The 18823-nt window shown below is 39.7% G+C and overlaps 3 protein-coding genes across 4 annotated transcripts in view; 2 read left to right on the forward strand and 1 right to left on the reverse strand.

The window, feature by feature from the left end:
* The window catches only part of otud3 (OTU deubiquitinase 3), a 35158-nt gene extending 17256 nt beyond the window's left edge, over positions 1-17902 (reverse strand). Inside the window, exon 1 of the mRNA XM_020051711.2 lies at positions 17884-17902. The gene's annotated coding sequence lies outside the window, so the exon portion shown is untranslated. The remainder of the gene's footprint in view (positions 1-17883) is intronic.
* tmem240a (transmembrane protein 240a) lies at positions 26-10978 on the forward strand. Its single transcript, XM_010875432.4, has 4 exons — positions 26-1284; positions 1603-1709; positions 4131-4339; positions 9889-10978. Exons 1-4 carry the CDS (start codon positions 1228-1230, stop codon positions 10041-10043), a joined length of 528 nt encoding a protein of 175 aa, XP_010873734.1. The 5' UTR covers positions 26-1227; the 3' UTR covers positions 10044-10978.
* The window catches only part of atp13a2 (ATPase cation transporting 13A2), a 28144-nt gene continuing 24770 nt past the window's right edge, over positions 15450-18823 (forward strand). The window contains exon 1 of one of the 2 annotated variants that reach the window (XM_010875431.5): positions 15450-15569. Coding sequence is in view for 1 of the 2 variants with exons in the window: in XM_010875428.5 (XP_010873730.3) it covers positions 15890-15905 (16 nt within the window). In the remaining variant the exon portion in view is untranslated. Of the gene's footprint in view, positions 15570-15596; positions 15906-18823 lie in introns of those variants that run through there. The other variant, XM_010875428.5, reaches the window with a different exon arrangement.

An 18823-nucleotide genomic window follows, 5' to 3' on the forward strand; every position in this document is an offset into this window, starting at 1 on the left:
TACATCTGGCTTTTATGAAATTTGTGGGGCCACTTACAACAGCCTATTCAAATGTGGACCCAGCTTTAAATAATGAAACAATAAACCTGAATGGCTAAAACCGTGTAATTCTGTAGCATATAGCCTAGCCAAACGAAATGGCGCAGAACCTGAAAATTAATTATCGTTGAGATAAGGAAGAGAGACTAGTTATACTAGATGAGAGGATGAAGAACAGGGAGTGATCAGTAAAACTGGTGACGCGGCTGCGAAGAAGGGCAGCCTATAGCCTAGCGTTAAAACGGGAATATTATTAGATTTATTTGCTTAAACTGAGAGTAAAATGAAATAGGGGACACAATCTCACCATCTTCTCTCACTCACTCAAACACACACACGCGCGCACACACATTGTGGATGGTGGTGGACTCTCCTGACTGCGATACCAAAGCAAAATGGGATAAGCATGCGTGTCTGGCTCCGGGCGTTGATGCAACTGCCTGCTCTTTACTGGACTGAGGGTAGGCCTACTGTACAGGTCCTGTTCCGACTGGATCTACACCTCGATTCGACAACGCATCGATGTTATCAAGCCATTTACATGTAAGAAGACAACGATTGACGGGGCCTCAATCTAGCGACCGCGACTTTTAATAATTGCGCAATTAAAACATTTCCCATCGATGGAAGATATTTTGTATCGATGGCTAATAAATTACAGAATTGATAAGACGAGAATAAGTTGTTGGACCATAGGGGGGCAGTAGCCAGGGACAACCCCGTAAGACGACCGGCTCATTCTCCTTTTTCTATTTGATGCGATTTTGTTATTGAATATAATCGGTATGTAGCCTACCCAGAAGGAACACCATTGCATTAGTAATCAAGCTAGGTCACTCTCCACCAGCATTCCTTTTTTCTGCGGTTCCCAGCGCAGCTACAGCCGCACCGAACAAGAAGTCGTCCACGACTCGGTCTGAGACCTCAAATCGACGCATCACCGAATGGGGAGTAGACTGTCAAGACCGTGAGTGCGTGTGTCAAAAGGAGGACGGAGGGAGACCGGGCCAGTTCATTCACTGTACACGGGTTAATTGCATTCCAATCTGGCGAGTTTGGAGGGACGGAGAGTCAGGTGCAGTAAGGGCGCCTCAATGACCGTCTTCTTCAGGGACAGAGCGCCTAAAGCCCAGCGTTTGCAGTGCCGCGGGTAGAGGACTGAAGAACGGCGGCGAGTTTGAAGTTTTGATGCATATGATCACAACCACCATGATTTTTATGATTCTTGGCGCTTCAGTTGTAATGGTAAGACATGTCTAGCTATTTTCTGTCTCAATTAGCCTACAGAGCACATTTATGTAAGGACACAGAATAATGATGTTTGAATTAATCTAGACTTGAGGAAGTAGTGTAGGCAAGTCTATAATAGGCAATAGGCTACCTGAGAACATTTTAGAGCGAGGTAGTTCTCCCTCAGAAATGAAACCAAGGTGTGTTTCCAAATATATGTATAAATGTTCTGTTATATAGACTGTAGCCTAATGCCAGGTCATGTAACGGTTCTGTTTTGGAAATAGGCCTACTGCTTGTCATGTCCCAATTGATTTGAGTGGTTCTTTGCAGGCGATAGCCTGTTTAATGGACATGAACGCACTACTGGATCGCTTTCACAACTACATCTTACCGCATCTACGAGGGGAAGACCGCGTCTGTCATTGCAACTGTGGAAGGTAAAAAACACACAACGTGATTCAGTGCTGATTCGTGTGGATGTATAGGCCTACAATGTGCTATAGCCTGGGTTTTTTAATTGAAAGTGAAAGAGCAAAGATATTTTCCACGTCGAAACGTACTAGCTCGGTATGCCTCTCGAATGATTTATCCTATTGATGCTGTGTGTTGTAATTTATTGTATTGAAAATGTAGCGTTAAATAATGTCGATCGTGGTGGTACTCGAGGTTTGCGTGTATCTAACCGTAGGATATAGCTTTACGTTTGCGACGTCTGTAGGTTGTGACGGTGTTTTTAATTCATTGATTTAGCTTTTACTGCATACGTATGAATGAATAAGACACATTCGTTATGAATGATGAATAATAGGCTAAAGATCATTTTCAACGAAGACGGCTCACAATGACTGTTCAAGTGCAGATGTGCGTTTTCAATATTAGCATGTGAGGACATTTGGCCTGGCCTACTTATGTGATACCAGTTGTGATAATATGCCTATACATACATTGATCCATCATTGAAAACCCACATTAAAGGGAGTACAAATTGACTAACTTGTTGATTATGCCAGGTTTTCTACTGCCTTTGTGATTAGTATTAGTCAAATTTGGCCTCCAATTTAAGTGATTTGGGGTTGAAGCTCGTTACTACTTCAGTGTGTTTTAATATTTTTAATAATGCTAGTAAAATTGACAGCTTTAATGACTCACGTACAGGTAACATAAACCGAAATTGGTACCTTGTCTTTTATTTTTCATTTTTAGGTAGCGTTGTACCTTGACTAAGGGTATGGGAAAAAAGGTGTTGTGCTAAGTTTGAAATAAAATCTAAATCCCTCTGATTCTCTGATTCAATAGTTATATACTAACACACACAGGGAGTGTGTTTGGATATTAGTCTAAGCTCTGCTTGAAGGAGAATTTACTTGATTTTAGCTATCACTCTAAAAGCCCTGTAGTTTATGGGCTAAGAGGACTGTAAAAAAAAAACTTCAGATACCTTTAGCCACTGGTTGCTAAACATTGTTTTTGTTGTGAAATTATCTTTAGGAGGATCGAACCAAATATTTTCAGGTTATTTTGGGACTTTTTAGACATGCACATTACTGCCATAGCATTTTCTGTTTGGCTGACCTTCTGGCTCACCCAGCTTGATCAAGTTGCTTTCACCCATCACACTTCTCACCACTTTCCTGTCATTGAAAATGAATAAGAGGCTGTTTCACCTTGCAGTACCGTTGTAAAGTGTATAATGGGAATCTCTCTAAGATAAATAAATGGTTCTGCTAGGGTTTACACACTAAAACATTATAAAAAATATACAAATTATTTATTTGTGGCATACATTTTTGTTTTAAATTAATTCCATTAATTACTTTGAACTGTCTGTAAAACCTTTCATTTTAATTTAATATGTTCTCTTATCCACAGCAACTTAGTCAATAGTTTCAACTTAAGATGGGTAGCTGAGAAAACCACAGAGCACTGTCAAATATATGTGATACAAACTGTCTTTTCCACCGACAAGCTATGAATAAATCATTTTAGAACAGTAATTTTTTTACACTCACAAATAAAGATAACCGTAATAAATCGTATCAGTATTGGGCAGCTACTTTAAAAATATGGTTTACCAAGCTACCAATGGCTCCAGACAGAAAGAAGTTTAACTAAACTAATTTGCTTAAATAAAATATAGCTCTGGAAAAAATTAAGAGACCACTGCAACTTTTTCTTTCCTTTCCAAAAAAGTCAAAAAGGAAGGTTTTTGAGTGAGTAACAGAAGGGTTATTTTTTTCAGAAGCTGTAACTTCTTAAAAGTAGTAAATTACATTCAAGTTTCATCATTTAAAGTGATTGAATGTATGTTTTCAACAAACTTACAGTTTGTCATTGCATTTAAAATTAAACCAATGAGAGATTGACACAGTTGGTGACTCCAGACTCTGGTGAACTGTGTAGAGGAAAGGGTGTCATTTGGGATGCCAACATGTTATCTGTTACTGACCTGAAAATCTAAAATTGAGAGTTGTTTACCCTCTCAGAACAAAACATGTTAAGGATCAGATAAGGACAAATAACAGCTTGGTCACTGCCTGAGCCTGCCTTTAGAGCATGTGGTGTTGAGGCGTCATCTTGGTGATGATATCATCCCAATCAGGACCTAGGCCACATCCATTGTTATTTAATTTGGCATCAGCAATTGCTAGCAAATTAGATGACTGCTTGTGAACCTCAGACTGATATTTTATGAGATGTACCTTTTAGGGGCACATTAGGTAGGCTATTCTATTGTTTCAGTTACAAAGCAGTGGTAGCAATTCCTTCTATTTACCCAGTCCCACTAATTACATCCCTTGCTCCATCTCCTCTTTTCTTTGTACCACAAATCTTCTAACTTCCAGCTTGGTTGCTTCTAGGCATCATGTCCACTATGTGATTCCATACGATGGGGACCATTCTCTGGTGGACTCGTCAGAGAACTACTTTGTGAGTGACAGCGTGACCAAGCAGGAGATGGATTTGATGCTTGGGCTGCTGCTGGGCTTCTGTATAAGCTGGCTGCTGTTGTGGCTGGATGGAGTGCTGCACTGTGCTGTCAGGGCATGGAGATCCAGTCGTTATTATGGTGAGTCAACAAGAGACGTTTCATTTGACTGAAAAAGTCTCACATCCACTAACTTCATATCAACTAAGTTGACAAATGTTTTGGGAATGAGAAGCGGAAGCATGCATATATAGCACATCACCATAATCTAATACTGACATAAAAGTTGCTTGCAAACTTCATTTCTATGCTGAGATGACAGACAAGATTTGTGCCAATTTTAATCTTTAACTTCTTAACCAGTTCAGAAATGTGTGTTTTAAAAAACAGCTTGTCATCTAACCAAATTCCAAGGTATTTGTAGAAAGCAACATGCTCTATAACACAACCGTTCAGGGTAGTAATTTTGGGATCATCCAAACCTATGTTTTGGCACCTTGTGAATAGCATGTACTTTGTTTCATTTGAATTTAATACCAACCTAAAGTCAACAAGTGAATTTAGTAGAAATTGGTAATCAGATTTTAAATGAGCAAACATTTGTGCAAGAGAGGGAGCTGACGTGTTTCAGTACTGTTTCACCAGCATAAACATTTAATTTACAGTTTATAACTGAATAGCAGATATTATTTATATACAAACTGAACAGTAACATACCTAAAATTGAACCCTGGGGATTTCCTTTGTCAACTATAAGAAATTCCGTTTCAATCCATCTGATATAATTTATATATATTTTAAATATAGTCACCCCTTAAACACCTTGATAAGTATTCACACCCATAACACAATACATATGAGATAAATCAGTCAACCTACCCATTATGCAACCACCACCATGCTTGCAGATAAGGATGCCGTTTTAAAAATCACCAGCAGCCATATGGTGACACCCTGAAGCAATATCCTTCCTGTCCTGTACCTCAGTTCAGAATAGTTACTATATCTGTGATGTTTTTGGGCGGTTTAATACATCACCCAAATCTTAATTAATAACTTGACAATTCTCAAAGACATACTAAATGCCTGATTAGTTATTGTTATCTACCAATCGCTGCCCTTTATTTGACTTCACAAAAGCTCCCTGGTGTTTTCTAGTTGAATATTACTTTCAGTATTTGAATAAGGGACCTTAAAACATTTCATATTTATGGGGGGATGAGGAAGGGGTAGTCATTTTAAAACAAATGAAAATGTTGTTAATTCACAGTGAGTCCATGTAACCTAGTACTGTATGTAATTTGTTAAGCCACATTCAAGTCCTGAATTGATTCATGCTTGCCTAAAAAAGGGTGGGTTATAAAATGACTACATTTCAGTTGTTTGTTTTCTGTTGAATTGTAAACATTTGTAACATTTTATTTTGTGTAAATCACAAACATTTTAATCACACTTTGTAATGAACCAAATGGGGAAAAGTCAGAGGGCGAATACTTCATTGTATATTTCAGGCCATACAGTGAGGGAAACACGTTTTTGATCCCCTGCTGATTTTGTATGTTTGCCCACTGACAAAGAAATGATCAATCTATAATTTTAATGGTAGGTTTATTTGAACAATGAGAGACAGAATAACAACAACAAAATCCAGGAAAACTCATGTCAAAAATGTTATAAATTGATTTGCATTTTAATGAGTGAAATAGGTTTCTGATCCCCTCTCAATCAGAAAGATTTCTGGCTCCCAGGTGTCTTTTATACAGGTAACAAGCTGAGATTAGGAGCACACTCTTAAAGGGACTTCTCCTAATCTCAGCTTGTTACCTGTATAAAGGACACATGTCCACAGAAGCAATCAATCAATCAGATTTCAAACTCTTCATGGCCAAGACCAAAGAGCTGACCAAGGATATCAGGGACAATATTGTAGACCTACACAAGGCTGGAATGGGCTACAAGACCATCGCCAAGCAGCTTGGTGAGGAGGTAACAACAGTTGGTGCGATTATTTGCAAATGGAAGAAACACAAAAGTACTGTCAATCTCCCTCGGTCTGTCAATCTCCCACATTGTGGAGTTGCAATGATCATGAGAACGGTGAGGAATCAGCCCAGAACTACACGGGAGGATCTTGTCAATAATCTCAAGGCAGCTGGGACCATGGTCACCAAGAAAACAATTAGTAACACACTACGCTGTGAAGGACTGAAATCCTGCAGCGCCCGCAAGGTCCCCCTGCTCAAGAAAGCACATGTAAAGGCCCGTCTGAAGTTTGCCAATGAACATCTGAATGATTCAGAGGTGAACTGGGTAAAAGTGTTGTGGCCAGATGAGATCAAAATCGAGCTCTTTGGCATCAACTCAACTCGCTGTGTTTGGAGGAGGAGGAATGCTGCCTATGACCCCAAGAACACCCTCCCCGCCGTCAAACATGGAGGTGGAAACATTATGCTTTGGGGGTGTTTTTCTGCTAAGGGGACATGACAATTTCACTGCATCAAAAGGACGATGGACGGGGCCATGTACTGTCAAATCTTGGGTGAGAACCTCTTTCTCTCAGCCAGGGCATTGAAAATGGTTTGTGGATGGGTATTCAGCATGACAATGACCCAAAACACACGGCCAAGGCAACAAAGGAGTGGCTCAAGAAGAAGCACATTAAGGTCCTGGAGTGACCTAGCTAGCCTCCAGACCTTAATCCCATATAAAATCTGTGGAGGGAGCTGAAGGTTCGAGTTGCCAAACGTCAGCCTCAAAACCTCAATGACTTGGAGAAGATCAGATTTTTTTGTGGTTATTCTGTCTCACACTGTTCAAATTAACCTACCATTAAAATTATAGACTGATCATTTCTTTGTCAGTGGGCAAATGTACAAAATCAGCAGGGGATCAAATACTTTCCCCCCCTCACTGTATTCCACGGGTATGACATGACAGCCCGTTTTACTGCTATAATTGCATTAGCAAACGGTCTATAACAAGCATCATTGCTGTTAAAAAAATCTTGCTATGCGTTGTGCCTTAGAACAGCTCTTAGCCGTGGTATATTGGCCATGTACCAGACGCTGTCGTGTCTTATTGCTTACATAAAAGGTGCTGTTATTGCTCTTCATTGCATTGTATTTACAGCAAAAAACGATTGCCCTATAAGCTAGGACTGTAATTGTACTCATAACTGTACTGTACAGTACTGGTGACTCTTGACGTGAAACCAAAAGTGAACCCATATACATTTTTTAAAAGTTCTCAAAATATATAACAAGTTACGTTTTGTTGAATGCACCTTAAAGGGGAAAAACAATAAATATCTAAGATTTGTTTAATTTCATCAGTCGCTTGAAGAAATTATTGTACTGGCTCTTTATGCATGCACGTCACTCAGGGTGAGCAGAGTCTAGGTAACTTGAGTGACATATTATCCTACATACACACTGCTCATAAATTCTGATAGCCACGCTAGCATCGCCCAGAGTAGCTTGTTTGTCGCGTGCTGGCATCATAACAGCAAGTTTAGTTGTGTAGGCTACAGAGCACTTTTCTTTTTCTTGTCTCACCACAGTTTTTTTTTTACTTGGTTGAAGTCCCTTTTCTTGGAATAATACTGCAGCAAACTAATCTGTAAAACTGAGCAACATAAGCAACTGTATATGTATTTCCATACATATGCAATCTACAGCCATAGTGAAACTTTAATATGAACACTGCTGTTGAAATATTGCTGCCCTTAAATGTCTTGGGTTTAGTACATACTATATCACTAAGGCAAAAATTCCCTAACCGTACAGAAAGAGCATTTCTGTACACCAAGAAGATAAACAATGATTGGCTGTCTCAAGTCTTGCCAGTGTTAGTCTAGCCAGATGGACCTCACTGGAGAAGAGGCTATGCCTGTGTGAAAAAATAAGAGAATCTCTTGTCCACACTCCTTCTCCTGAAAACATTTGTCCATTGTCCAGTACAGTTCCATGTAAGTGTAGAAATACTCAAATTGTATCAGCTATATCTTGTGCAGCTGTCATTGTCAAAAAGGCCTATATTTTGTAGCTGGCCTGGATCCTTAAGATATAAAACAATCCTAATACAGGTGACCTGGAAGTACCTGGTACCTTGTTCAATAATACAGGTGCAACAAGTCTAGTGAGTTTAAATGTAAGAGATGGCCAATGGATCCCCTTTTATTTATTTGAAACCACTGCACAAAGATTGGGGGTAGTAAAATAATGCTACATCATGTCTGGAAAATACACTGTAACTCTATTAAAAAGTAGGGATGCTATACTCCATTGATTCATGTCCTGCATTGGAATCCATCATATTGATGAAAAATGAGAATCAACCCATTTCATATTCTGTGCATAAAATCAACATAAAAAAACACAATTTGACATTTAAAAGTATTCCCTTGAGGAATAGATATAGGTGGCTCCAGGCTTTTCTTTGTGCTGGAATCCTTGTGCTTGGAGGGAATACCCCATTGCCTGGTGTTTTTGTCTGTGACGTTGATAGTGGGTCAAACTCGTTTAGCCTCACTGAGATTGGGAGTGAAGGTGAGCTTGACAGAACAGGACGAAAGGGGGAGTGGGGGAGGGAGACACTGTCGAATCCCCACCCCCACATATATACACACACACAGACACACATACATTCTCTCTTTCTTTGAGAGCTATTAATAGAGTGAGAGAGAGCAGCTGGAATGGCGGGCGAGGGAGAAACCACACACAGATATACCCACCGCATTGAGGTTCACATTGATTCCTTTTGCTTTATCTAATTCCGTAATACCCTGACTCCCATGCTCTGTTCAATTATTCAACTCTTTCTCTATCCATTTCTTTCATTCTGCATTTTTTTTTGTAAAGCGGAAAACCCTTTATTATTGTTTAGAACTGAATAATATACTTCGCCCCATTGTCCTTGGTGGAAAGACTTTTCATTGAGCGGAACAGGGAAAACAACAATCATAACAGAATAGGAATAATGTAACTTTTATAACTTATTTTACACCTTTCTCTCTGTAAAATCACTTACTATTCTCCCCTTACCCTGTTTTTTCTGCATTACATTAGCGGTACTTTTTTTCTGACTCCCCATCCTCTCCATCCTTTTATTCTAATGACAACCTGCCTTATTCTCTCTTTGCCTTTGCATACCCATTCATAGCTATAAATAACTCACTCCTCCCTCCTCAATCCTTCCAGTGACTTCCCCCTTCTCACCGCCTCCCCAGACTTCCCCCTTCCCCCCAACATTTAGCAGTGCCATTTGCTAGTAGGTGTGCTGTCTGGTACTCTCCCATCTCTTTCTCTCATACATCTTTGTGTCACACACGTACTTGCTAAGCCTGACATGGCCAAATCCCTGCACTTGTATTTCTTAGAATTTTTTACATACTGAACACTAAGGCAAATAAACTTTTTTTTTCAAAGTCTATATTAATTATGTATTGCAGCATGATATAGAAACTACACCTCATACAGTATTGTTAATAGGGATGTATTATATTTGGCAGATGAATGTGTAGGCAACAAATGTATCTAAGAGTGGACTATTGTACTACCAAGTATTTGGTTGATGGGAGCATCAAAGACATCATCTTTTAGCGAAACAAATTCCCTTCCAGTCCCTTATTAACCAGACACTTATTTAGTTTCTTCACACTTCTAACAACCTTCCTGTCTCTTGTCCCTCAGACACCCCTTCCTGGTCATGGCTTCCCTCGTTCTGCAATCTTCGAGACCTGCGTCGACGTGCCCAGCTTAGACAGCTGGAGGACTCCAGTGGCAACATGGTTCACATCAAGCAGAAGCTCTACCACAACGGCCACCCCAGCCCACGCCACCTCTGACTCTGAAACAAGACCACCTCCTCAAACTGCCCCATGGCCAACTGCTGCCTCAGAGACCCTGAAAAACTGCCCAACCACTGTTCAGAACACCCATGGCCCAGAGCCTTTCTTACGATGACCTTGACACAAGTCAGCACCAACAAATCCAAAATAGAGCAGAAGATAGTCACTACTGAAATCTTGTCCATTTCCATAATTGTGGGAAGAATAAAAAACAAGCATTTTTAAGGGTGTTTTCTGTATAGAGACATTTTCTGTGTTCATTGTTGAAACTTGGCATGCTCTTTTAGAACAGGGTATGATGTGGGCAGTGTCCGAAATGGGGGTTTGTTGTTTTTTTCTATGGGGAGGGTCTTTCTCTAAAGTGGGAGGGGAGGGGGAGGATTCTGAGATTTTGTGATCGGAAAGTTAGTTTGCTGCTTCTGTAAATACTTATAAATATGGGTTAGTGGGAACACGGGGTGTGAGTGGGTTTTTCAGTGTGGTGAGTCAAGTGTTACGAGTAGAGCTGATGGATTATGTGGAAGGATGATAGCCGTCTGGAGGTGAAGTGAGATTTCTGCTAAAAACACAGACATTTGCTTTGTTACCTAGTTAAATGAATGTATTAATTTATCTGTAAATATTAGAAGGGGAGGGGAGCATATGTTTGTGGTCAGGGTTCTCTGCGCTGTGTTATTATTTATGAGAAGGTAGAAAGAAAATTAATGCCAGCCCAGATAAGATGGAGACAGTTCAGTGCTTCCCTTGTCTACCCAATACTGTGTCCAATATCACTTCCCAATTTGCCAGTTCCCTCATAATTATCAGGAGCAACCAGCCTAGCAGCAGTGGGAACCCTCACCCTGTCCCCTTCCCTGTCCAGACATTGCTGTTGTGAGGATAAAATGTCTGTTTTATTAAAAGTGCCATTGAAGCACAACAGTGACCACCAACGTTTCAATGTGTCATTGCATCAACATTCGCAGACTTTTGATTTTTATTAATCATGATTTCATGAACAACAATTCTAAAACTACTTTAAAATGTTTCACCTGTTTGTGTGGTTTCTATAATTACATATTAACATGTATACATTAGTGGTCAATCCTTTCATCTCATATGCCTGCAATTTCAGAGTTTCTGGAATCCAAGTTTTTGTTGTTATTTATATGGATATCTATGCCATATCCTCAACCAGACACTTTCCTCTCCAAGTCTCTCAGCTACAGCTCTGTGTCACTCTCTCAGTAACACTGCAGCTACATGTACATGAAAGACAGTCTCGAACAGACGTAGTTCTTTGTTGTAACATCTATTGCAAACAAAGGCACGACAGCAGGTAGTCTAGTGATTTCATGTTATTTTGTTTGCAGAGGGGAGAAGGAAGTAGCCTACATGCTGCAAGTTTTTTATTCCTACATAAAATATCAAGCAATGAAGACAAAAAAACAAAACATATGGTACATCAGCCTTTCACAAACCAAGTTCTGTGAATCGACATTGGTCTGTGGATGAATTTGCGGCTTACCTCTTAGAATTACGGATAGGCTAGTTACCTCCAATCTCCACTAGTTAGCTTTTAGTACATAGTGGGCTTTCTACAAATGTGGTTCTTACTTTAAAAAGATTGGAACTACTAAATAAATGCTAAGAAAATGGCAGCTGAAAGTAACTTACAGTATATCCTTTGAACACACAAAATGATTACCTTATGAACCCCCGAACACCATTTTGATGCATTTAAGGTCACTATAAACCACATGCCAAAATTCCTTAGATTGATTTTTTGTTTAAGCGATGACGAATGTTAATTAGTTGTTCATTTGATTATGGAAATAGCCTAAGGCTGAAATCAAAAGTCTAATCCACAGTTTTTCTATAAGTTTCAGAATGTTTGGTCTGTATCATATCTATGAAATTGGTTGCACGGTTTAGAAGAGTGTTAGGGTAAAGAGAGAAACATTAAGCTTTGTTTAAAGCATTACATTTTATCCAGATCCTTAGCTCTGAGGAAGAGGTTTCTGGACAGTCAGGGAGAGGCGTGGGTGAAGACTGCATGTGCAATACAACCATTTCACCATCGTATTAATCAATAGCTGTTTAAGCACATAGCAAAACAACCATCATTCAGTAAATATTTTTGCCTTCAATGTGTCATCTTGCTTCCTACCAGAGTGTTTTAGGAGATCTCCATTTAAAGTAACTGCCCGGTGTTTTCACATTAACTATGACCTATACTTACTTCCAAATATTTGTTTAATAACTTTCCTTCAAAAATGTTTTAGTTATGTATGTTTTTTTATGACCTGAATATGACCTTATTCAGGACATTACAAATATGAATGTGCAGGTCTCTGATAGCTAGCACTTTTCTCTTCTGCCTACTAATTGGTCAGTTAAAACTGCTAAGGAAGATCAAATGGTCCGTTTGATATAGAAGTTTGAGGTTGGATTTTTAAAGTGAATATGAGTTAACAGAAAATCAACATTGCCACAACAGTTGCAGGAACCTGAACTGCAGTTTCTGTTTCAACATTTGCTGTATTGGCATCTGTCTCCTTGGTAACCACAACCTCAGTCTCCGGGACTAAAGGAGTAGCTGTAGTCTATATTTCCATGGTAGCAGGGGTTGCAGCATCCTCCATGTCCACACCTGTGGGGATTGCTGCAGCATTCGGTTAAAATGGAGGTTAATGTTTTCTACAGTTCCACAAGAACAAGGGTTGCTGCCGCATCCATTTCCCCGGCAACATGAGTTTCTGCAGCCTCCGTCTCCTTGGAAACTAATGTTGCTGCAGCCTCAGTCTCCTTGACAACTAAGGCTGCTGCATCCTCTGTTTCCTGGGCAACCGGAACTGCTGTTACCTCAGTTCCTTGATAAAAATGGCTGCTGTGGCCTCTGACTAGAGAGCAACAATCTCCTCTGTAACCGAGCTGCAGGGGCTTCTGACTCCAGGACAATAGATTCCAGAGCAACAACAGTTGCTTAAGCCTCATGACTACTTAGTAACATCTGTTTCAATGGCCACTGCCTCCTAGGAAAAACTTAGGGTTCAGATTCCTTGACATTCACATTGGTTACTGTGACCTCTGCTCCTTTGCAACAGCAGTTATTTTCTATTACGGACTCCTTGACTGCTTCTAAGTTAGACGTTTGAACTCTTAGGTGGTTAGCGGCAGTGTCAACAAGTACCTTTGCCTCCATGAGCACACACACCTTTGTAGTCACATCAATCTCCTTTACCTAAGGCACTGTTACGGTCTGTGGAACAACAGATGCTTCCGGCACATCCTTGATTATCTCTACTGCCAGCACTAATGAGATAGTGCTCCCAGTTTTCACTGGGGCCTCCACCACTTCTGGTATTTTGAGGAATGGAACTGATCCTGCAGCTGCTACTGCTGGAGCAGCTGGATTACAGTGTCTGCTAAATTACTAAATAATGAATTAAATATATACACTCACCTAAAGGATTATTAGGAACACCATACTAATACTGCCTTAATTCTACGTGGCATTGATTCAACAAGGTGCTGAAAGCATTCTTTAGAAATGTTGGCCCATATTGATAGGATAGCATCTTGCAGTTGATTGAGATTTGTGGGAAGCACATCCAGGGCACGAAGCTCCCGTTCCACCACATCCTAAAGATGCTCTATTGGGTTGAGATCTGGTGACTTTGGGGGCCATTTCAGTACAGTGAACTCATTGTCATGTTCAAGAAACCAATTTGAAATTATTCAAGCTTTGTGACATGGTGCATTATCCTGCTGGAAGTAGCCATCAGAGGATGGGTACATGGTGGTCATAAAGTGATGGACATGGTCAGAAACAATGCTCAGGTAGGCCGTGGCATTTAAACCATGCCCAATTGGCACTAAGGGGCCTAAAGTGTGCCAAGAAAACATCCCCCACACCATTACACCACCACCACCAGCCTGCACAGTGGTAAAAAGGCATGATGGATCCATGTTCTCATTCTGTTATCGCCAAATTCTGACTCTACCATCTGAATGTCTCAACAGAAATCGAGAATCATCAGACAAGGCAACATTCTTCCAGTCTTCAAATGTCCAATTTTGGTGAGCTCGTGCAAATTGTAGCCTCTTATGGAGTGGAGTCTTCTGCTGTTGTAGCCCATCCGCCTCAAGGTTGTGCGTGTTGTGGCTTCACAAATGCTTTGCTGCATACATCGGTTGTAACGAGTGGTTATTTCAGTCAAAGTTGCTCTTCTATCAGATTGAATCAGTTGGCCCATTCTCCTCTGACCTCTAGCATCAACAAGGCATTTTCGCCCACAGGACTGCCGCATACTGAAAGTTTTTCCCTTTTCACACCATTCTTTGTAAACCCTAGAAATGGTTGTGCGTGAAAATCCCAGTAACTAAGCAGATTGTGAAATACTCAGACCGGCCCGTCTGGCACCAACAACCATGCCACGCTCAAAATTGCTTAAATCACATTTCTTTCCCATTCTGACATTCAGTTTGGAGTTCAGGAGATTGTCTTGACCAGGACCACACCCCTAAATGCATTGAAGCAACTGCCATGTGATTGGTTGATTAGATAATTGCATTAATGAGAATTGAACAGGTGTTCCTAATAATCCTTTAGGTGAGTGTACACTCCATTTGCCCACTACTTCTTTCCACAAAACCCATAGAATGAAAGGAGCAAGAAAGGACATTGACGTGAGGAGTATGATATTTAAAAAAAACAATGCAATCAAAAAAAAATTAACATTACGAACATAGGTACAAAGATGGGAGGTTATGTTTTTAGTATGATTGATTCCTTGATTCCTCCATTTCTTCTGTAGCTAACGCACCTCGACACCAATATATTTTCACACAGAGGCTCCTACTTTAAAGCTACTATAGCCTAACTTTGTCACAGATTTTACCATCTGTGCTTCTGAGAAAAAGTGGTGTCTTCATTAATGTTTTATATCCTCTTTAACTAGCTACTGTAATTTCATAGTATCCAGCTAGATAGTCCCTGAATTTGCCAGTCTGTGTTTTAGTTGTCAAAGCACAGCTGTCATGTTGTCTCAAAAAATAAGTTAATTTTGCAGAGGGGTGGGTTTTGCAGTTGACAGTGGTATTGTTGAGTTTCTTGTAATTCCTGAAATTATTTTAATTTAGTTTATTGAATATTTGATTTGAAATTATGTGGAGGTCAAGGAGAGACAATTTGCTGTTTCACCTGGCGGCCCCAACCGTGTCTGTGTGCTTGCATTTACTTGGTAGATTGCAACAACTGCAATGCAATTGCCAATATATCCCATAGCTCCACTAGTGAAAAGAACGTTTTCTGTAGTTCCCTCACCAGCTTCCTTAAAAAGTTGCTGAAGGGTGTACTTTTGTATAGTTCAAACATGTTGCAAAGCACATGATCACTCGTTCACACACTGTTCAGGGCAGCTGCATATCTGCTGATTTGGTTTTCATCAGATATTAAAAACAGATTTCTCATAAGGCGCCAAGGATCACCCCCACCGGGCTCTCATTTGAATCAAAGGTGACGGACAGTTCATGTACGAGGTAAATTGGGCATTGCTTTGAATGTCACGGATTAAATGTCTCCTATGGGCATCCGTAGAAATGCGTTTAGGCGAATTAATAGATAAGGAACACCGAAGATAACAGAAGAGGTTACTGAGTCTAAAGATACTAAAGAATGACAACCACTAAGGACGGATTTGTCACTTCTCGTATTTCAATGTATCAAACCCCAAACCTAAGACTGGTCTTCTAAGGCTGCTTCGTGTGTGTCCCCAGAAGTATCGCGTTCCTGCACATGTGGGTTTGAGACCTGTAATAACGGATCCCAATGCCAATTACTACATTGCCCTGATAAAAGAATGATGGAGACGCTTGGTGAGTTTGGAGGGGCGTGCCATTTACTCTCCCCCCTTAATGCTGCTTTAGTGCTAGTTAACATGACATTTTAGCCAACTTGAGCTAGCAAGCTATTACATTTAAGCATTATTTGCATTTGAAGCCTATGCTGTTTAGCTACAAACTAATACGACGTTTGAATATTACAACATCAGCGTTAGCTGCAGTTACAGGACATAGGTGGACCATATATTTATAACATTATTTTGCATGTAGTACAGTACGGTAGTTTGCACCTACCAAGGTACTGTCATGGCAGCAGGTTGATTTAGCATTTTGTTGTCTAACTACTGCTTGGAGGCTGGGGGATTCAAATCCTTTCTGGATGTTCCGTTTTACAAACTAAAAACGCGAGTTGTTTATTATTCAATGACTATGAGAAAAATACATTAAATTATCATGGGCTACAAACCACGTGATTTGGCTGCAGACTATTATAAGTTGCTAAGTTTCATGTGACCTCAGTTCTTTACAATAGACTTGGGAAGTGAGGTTCCGGGAAAAAAATATCCATTGTTTTGAGCCAAAGAGATTCCTATATTATTGTGCAATGTAGACGTTCTGTTCTTTGTCAAGATGGTGAAACAATTCGTATGTCCACGTAGTGGCAATCAGTTTCGAAATGTTACAACCTTTGTGTTGAGAAATGTGTTTTGCCTTCAGTTGTTTTTCTAAGAGCCCAAAAACTACACTAACCAGAAGCATTAGCGGCACTACAGAGCTAACCCAAATGGTAGCTAATTCACCTAATTTTGCCCAATTATGTCAAGCCGTTTTAACATTTATTCGCTATACTTGACTGTCCTGAATTAACATGGCAGATATCAACACCGTAATTTTGACTAGTCGTAATTACATTGTGACTAGTCAGAATTTTGATTCAAGATATCTGTAACGTCAGTCTGACTAGTCAAAGCTACAGTTAAAGATATGTAACTGTAATTCAGTTTTGACTAGTCAAAAGTGAATTACAGATATCAGCAATGACCTCGCTGAAAACGACACTCGACTCGTTACACATCCCAAATGGAAATAGAAGATATCTGTAATTTAGTTTTGACTGGTTAATATAAGTTGCAGATATCTCAATCGTCATTATGACGATCATATTGGCCCAGCAACGCATTTCGGTGTTAGCAGCAGTGGCGGTTTCAGTTGTGGATAGAATAGTAAAAAAAAATCATGAAATAGAAAGAGTTTGTCATCGGGGGATTTTGTGGTGAACCATAGTGTTTTTTATTTTTTTATAATCGACTTTTGAAAGAAAGTAAATCTTATATTTCCCTTACTAAAAACGTATGTCGTGCACTGCCTGCATTCTGTCAAAAACTAGAACTTCGGCCTCGCGCATTTCTGACGTGGCGGTTAATGCTAGCCATACTTGATAATAGATATCTACAATTACATTATGACTGGCTGTAAGTTTCAGATATCTTCGATTTAATTCAGAATTCGATTTAATTCCAATTCATCTACAAATGATTTATGACTAGTTAAAACGTTATTTAAGATATCGCAAAAGAACGATCTAGATATCTTAAATTGAGGGCGATTTAAGATACCGTGACAAGTCAGAATTAAATTATAGATATATGGAACTGTAATTACAATTAGTCATAATTCAGTTGAAGATATCAACAATAGACATATTGCGGATATCTGCAACTGATTTAAAGATATCTGTCATGAGAACCTCATAGACATGAATGGCAATAGTTGTTTAAAACTGACTAGTCAAAACTGAATTACAGATATCTCCAACTGCCGTTTTGACTAGTCAGAATTACGTTATAGATATCTTGAATTGGCGAAATTATGTTGCAGATCTGTAAGGAATATCCAGTCTAGCAAATAAATGTTACAACGGCTTGCCATACCCAGTGGAGTTGAGGATGGCCAGCTATTAGGTACGTAGCTAGTACTGACGTATAACGTGACTGTACATTTAGCTATTTACCTGATCAACGTGTGCTTCTTAGCTTCATTGTTGGGAAACCGGTAATTGGGGTTGGGTATCCAAGTTGGAACGGCTTCCAAATTTCCAAGAGCCGTGGATTCGAAAAGACAAGTGCATTTCGATTATTCTTCGGTTGCTATAACGTTTGCATTTCAGTCGCGCATTTTACAGTCCAAAAAAGTTGCGTTTATGCGCCAGCACCTGCTACGCGGACGGCGGACCTAAAGTCACGTAATTTCACCAAGTACGTCAACAAAGCAAGCACTGAGAACTGAGAAGAAACAATTCTGTTAACCACCTGGACCATAGCAGACAACAGCCAACGCTCGAAAGTTTGGCTTAGCTTCACAAAAAGTATTAATGACACAGCAAAATGTACGACCTGTAGTAAAAATATTTATTGCAAGGGAGGAAGCACTTCCAACATGAGGAAGCATTTACTTCAACACGGCGTGAATTTGAAGGAATGCACGATGTGTGGCCGTCTCCCAGTTCCAGCCAAAATAATGTCCCAGATACAGCTATATCAGCAGCAATGTCTCACAAAACACAATACGGCAGTCAATCTTCCTCTATAATGCTATTTTAATTTAATTCCTTATTTTTTATATTGGAGTTATATTTGAATATTAGCTCTCAAATTTAGCACATCAACTTATTGTCACTTAGACCAATAGCTACCACAGTCAGCTAGCAAACGTGGAGGGTACTGACCAGTGGCAAGCCAACTTCGCTATCTAGTTAATGTGAGCATATCATACTGTACATGGACACCAAGCTAGCTAGTTTACCATAATATATATCATAATTATTATTGTATTTACAGTTGTGCGCATAGGTTTGCAGATATTGTGACATTTTGGCAGTAGATTTTGAAAATATGACTAATCCTGCTAAAAAATATATTTTATTTAAGGATAGTGATCACATTATTTGGCTC

Source organism: Esox lucius, chromosome 12, assembly GCF_011004845.1.
Source record: "Esox lucius isolate fEsoLuc1 chromosome 12, fEsoLuc1.pri, whole genome shotgun sequence".
Classification (NCBI taxonomy): Eukaryota; Metazoa; Chordata; class Actinopteri; order Esociformes; family Esocidae; genus Esox; species Esox lucius.